Source organism: Loa loa (genome assembly GCF_000183805.2).
Source record: "Loa loa unplaced genomic scaffold supercont3.786, whole genome shotgun sequence".
Classification (NCBI taxonomy): domain Eukaryota; kingdom Metazoa; phylum Nematoda; class Chromadorea; order Rhabditida; family Onchocercidae; genus Loa; species Loa loa.
The window spans coordinates 7,493-12,921 of NW_018108966.1; the positions used below are offsets into that span (position 1 = coordinate 7,493).

A 5,429-nucleotide genomic window follows, 5' to 3' on the forward strand; every position below is an offset into this window, starting at 1 on the left:
TATATATATATATATATATATATATATATATATATATATATATATATATATATATATATATATATATGTATGTGTGTGTGTGTGTGTATGTGTGTGTATGTGTGCATGTGTGTGTGTGTGTGTGTTGTATATATTTATTGCTTGTCAACTTGTTAATACTAATCCACTTCATCTCCTCGCTTCTTCTTTTTCCTCTCTTCCTCACCTTTTCTTTTTCATACCTTTCCATTCCCGCCGCGGCTTTGTCGCTTTTTCCTTTTTTTCCCATTCGTCATTGTTGTCGCCACTTCACATTTGTGGACTTTCCGACTAACTATATGCATAGATCGAGTACCAATCATGACAAATCTGTCAACTCATCCACAATACATCCTATCTTTGATGTTTACCGATGAACGATACTAAGTTCATCTGTAATCATAACAACAGATATATATGTACACAACATACATACCCACACAAATACACACACACACACATACACATACACACATACATACATACACATCATTCCGTATAAATCCTTTACCATCGATGTTTGTTTATTTCCGTAAAAAAAAATAAAGAAAGAAAGAAAGAAAAAAAGAAAGAAATGAACTTACGGAAAATATTTAGTCAGGAAATTGAGATACTGAGAAATTTTATCAAATGATATGTTAAAAATAGTAATTAAAATAATCAATCATAGAGGAGGGAGAGGAAATGTACGAGTAGTTTCATATCAAGAAAGGATGAAAAAGAGAGCGAGAGAGAGAGAGAAGGAGAGAAAGAGAGAATCATTTCTCGAAAGAGATTCGAAAATATGACGTGTCATTTGAAAGTATAGTTGTGCTGAAATAGTCATCAAAAGTATCGAATACATTCATCGGTTATCTTTTTATAAAATATTCTAAAAGAAAAAAAAAGAAATGAAATGAAATAATGGAATTCATTACGGGAATAAATTCCAGTTCGATATGAAATTCTGATATATTCCTATATTGATATTTTACCCGAAATATTTTTCCATTCATTGAAATTTTTGTATAAATTATTGATGGCATAATATATTCATTTTATTAAATTTGTTTACAGCACACACATACACACACACATACACACATACACACATATATATATATATACCAACGAATATTATTATATGCTACAGAATTCTGCATAGGGTTGATCGTTGAAATGTGGTGACACCTTATGCATCAACCACATCCTATTGGTTGTCACATTGTAAAGGTGGGAGGAGAAGAAGAAAGAGGAGGTAAACAAAATGGATCGCACCGACACACACACACATACGCATACATACAAGCACACACACACACACACACACACATCACTCGCAATGGTATTGGGAAAAGTTGTGTGTATGTGGTGTATGTGGGTGTATGTGTGTGTGTGTGGGTGTATATTTGTGGGTGTACCTCATGGTATTGCATTGAGAATTGAAATCATTTATTATTCCACAGCAGTGTGATGATTGGAATGGATGAATGATATTTGCAAAACAGTCATCAACCGATCTGTCTGTCAACTGGCTGTGTTTCCGTGCCTGATTACTTCCATCAAATTGTCCCATCCTTTCATCACTTCATCTCTTCCTCTCATAATATCTATTTGCTGACATACCGTAATCATCTCATCTCATCGATTCTTTTTTTCTTTTTTTTTTTTAAACTCATCTCTAAGCAACTTTTTTTTTTTTGCCTTTCTTCGCTTTCTTTTTACAATGTACAAATTTTGTTTTAGAAATAAATTTTATTGTTAAAATATGTTAATAGTTTACAAAATAGTACTTAAAATACTGCTTTAAAAGGGAAAAAAGCGTGGGTGGATGGTAGAATGAAAAGATTAGAAAGAATGAGAAGGAAGAGGAGGAGGCGGAGGAGGAGGAGGAGGAGGAGGAAAAGGTGAGCATAAGAATTGTTTGATAAGAAAGCAGTTGAGTCCGGTTAAATTACCAGCTTAGAAGTGTTAGTGAGTTAGTTAGGCGGGTTAAATCGAATAGATCATCCTGATTACCACAACATAGTGGTATTAACTTTCAAGTATATGAGTGGATTGATTCGGAAATAGAAAATCCGGAAAAGGTTCACCTGCTGTTACCTATCATTGTCATCAATTGGCAAACATGAGAATTGTTTAATCCAATTACGGAATTTGTAAAATTTTTATACATTTACTCATATTAAACTTTCAAGTTCTTCCATCTTACAGGTTACTATTGACATTTGTCACATTTCATTATGTCATGTTTATAACATAACATTTCCCTCTTTCTTACCTTACCTAATCCTAGTCTACTTCATGCTATCTTACTTTACCTTACTCTATTCTTCTTTTCCCTTCCTTATTTGTTTTCGTTTTTTTTCTTTTCTTTTTTTTTTTGTTGTTAATCCATTAATAACCAAAAAAAAATTTTTTTTTATTTTATAAATTCAGAAAAGATTAAATCTATTAGTACCAAAATGATACTCTTTTCATATAAGCTCATTTAAGCATCATTTAAACTTTTTACATATCATTTATTCCCCTTTAATCTCTAACAATAATAATATGAAAGAAAATCTTCTTTCAATAGGTTAAAGTTAGATTTTCGATTTATCGAACTGTTTTAATAGCAGATAATACTGGATTAATTCGAGAAAAGTTCATTTAAATGAATGTTTATCATTTCATCAAAATTTAAATTAAAATAATAATCGTTTAACTTTCACCACTTATTTCCTTTTTTCTTTTTTTTTTTATTAATCACTCTTTTGTTAGTCTTTTTTTTTCGTTAACAAATAAATAAATCTGTTTTAATATTTATTTCTTTTTGATAATTAAATTTTGTTTTTCAATTTATTTGCAATATTAAATGAAATCAAATCGATTAATGAGTATTTTCGTTTTATATGTAATTAATATACAGCAAATCAATCCAATAAAAAATATATTGAACGAAAAGATTATATGACTTATAGTTATTCAATTACTTAGTTATTTAAAACTTTATTACTCATGGTTATTCAACCATATGATTTGTGGTTATTCAACTTTATGACTTATAATTATTCAATTATAATTATATCGAAGTATTTTATGCCATCCATTGAGAGAGTTACTCAATTGTATTATTTAGAACTATTTGACTTTATGACTTACCGCTTTCCTTTATCTTTAATTTTTAGTGTTATATTGAGCCAAACTACTGATCATTACTTCCATTCATTCCTTAGCCTATCTATTTGTGATGACATTATCTACAACATTAAGCTGAATCCTTTGACAAATGAATTGTCCTCATAGGCGCAAATGTTCCTAATAATTAACGTAAGAAGAAGATGTGATGAAAAATAATGAATTATATATTATTAAAATATTTTACAACATCCACTGAACTGCTAATCAAGCTGACGTATTGTATGCTAGTAAATTAAATAGTAAAATGCTAATTTTGTTTGAAATATTTCAATAATTTCAGGAAATCGTCTAAATTCAATTTCCTCATCATGCTAACCTTTAACTCTTCCAACCTTTTGTTATTTTAATCAGCTGATTGAATTTTGATTTTTCAAAATAAAATTGTACACAAATTATTTAATGATCAGTGCTGTGATAACGTATCATGCATAACTCCATTCATAGCCAATTCCACATTGCCGACATACAGTAATCCAATTCTACAGCGTGTTATTGAAATCAACTGATAGAACTTTTATACAGTAATATTCTTTTTAAATTTATAATTTTGGAAAAATACTAACTGATATTACTCTTATCAAGTATCATTTCACACATACAATCGTTATCAAATATTAATTAACGAGCATTTTTCAACATTAAATTTAAACAATTAATTAGAGGAAATTTGTAGCTTAGTTAATACAATTAGCTAGATAATAACTTTTAAGAGTTTAAAATGAATGCAAATTATGATTATACGATAATTAAAAGAAATAAATATTACCATAATCTTCATTTTTATCATAACCAGCGATATAATTCCCCACTTAACAGTACTTCAAATTACTCCATATCGTTGTTATTTCATTTATCATAGTTTTTAATTAATAAAAATTTGTAAAAAAGAAGGAAAGAAAGGAAAGAGTAAATGTATGATTAAATAATTTGAACTTTAAATAATTTCGAAGTTCATTTCTACTCTAACAATTGATAAATTAATTGATAAAATAAAATTCTTTCAAAATGATTTTGGTACATTTTCTGCCAAAATAATTAAAATACTTTTTCCTTTGTTATCTTCATAATGAATTGAAAACTAAAAACTTTTCAAGTAAAAAATCAGAACCATAAAGTCCTTACTATTTTTAGTAAAAAAAAAAAGAAAAAAGGAAGAAATGAATTAATAATGGGCGGTAATAATTATGGAAAATTAAAAAACAAATGATTTGTGATAATTTGTATATATACAATAATGAATGTTAATTGGAACTGTTGTATAAACGAAATAAGCTTTTTTTTTTGGAAGCATAAGATAAGCGCAGATGTCAGTTGAGTGAAGTCAAGTTTTAGATCCCTTGGTTTTTTGTAATATGCTTTCTTTCATTGTTGATAGTGAGACAACATTTGCATTTCTACTATTTTAAATCTAATTTCACGGCGTTCTCATTACAATCAGAATTCAGATTCATTGGCAATTCTATGATCTTCATAAATTCTAGCAAATGTCATATATTCCAACGTAAGCGTAACAAGTGCTGCCGCAGCGGCAAATATGAGTTCTGCGGCAAATATGGCTGCTGCAGCATATTTCAAAAATGGTGCTTACGCAGCTGCACCACATATGTCAAGTGCTGCACTTGGTTTTACCGCTTCTCCAGCACATAATTTTTTACCGGGCGGGATGAGCTATATTGGAAATTCGTTAGCAGATTGTCAAACAGCTGGAATAACAGCTTGGAATGCTAGTCAAGCAGCAAGGTTTGTTTCATTTCATTTTTTCCTCTTCCCGGAAAATTTTTTCCTCATTCCGCAAATCTACAAAATTATTACGATGACATTTCGACCAGAAGTCTTAATCGATCTGCTGAAAAAAAAAGTTTAACACATTCAGCCAATTAATTTATTGTTCGAATTTTTTAAAATTTCCTAATATATTCTAATTGATATAAAACAAGATATCATTATTTTTCCCTTAAAACTTTTTAGGTCTATTAAAATTGCAACAACTTATAAGCAAACTTTCATGATTGTGATTACTGTAGAGAATTTGGTTGGGTTGTTATTGTCGAACGTAGATTACTATGCATAATTGATACTAAGATTAACAGAACCAGTTTTATCATAATCATTTCCTTAATGATAAATTAAATCCCAATAGCTTATGAAAAACGGAAATACATCATTGAGGCTGATATGCCTTTAAATTTCACGCATTACTTTGAAAATACCATTTATCATGAAATATTTTCCACCATTCTCAATTTATT

General features: G+C 29.0%; 1 protein-coding gene across 1 annotated transcript; it reads left to right on the forward strand.

Moving 5' to 3' along the window:
- Positions 1 to 4,714: 4,714 nt before the first annotated feature.
- LOAG_12269 (hypothetical protein) lies at positions 4,715 to 5,251 on the forward strand (the record flags this gene model as incomplete). The annotated part of the gene is made up of 2 exons (XM_003147783.1): positions 4,715 to 4,920; positions 5,149 to 5,251. 2 exons carry the CDS (start codon positions 4,715 to 4,717, stop codon positions 5,249 to 5,251), a joined length of 309 nt encoding a protein of 102 aa, XP_003147831.1.
- Between the last annotated feature and the right edge of the window lie 178 nt (positions 5,252 to 5,429).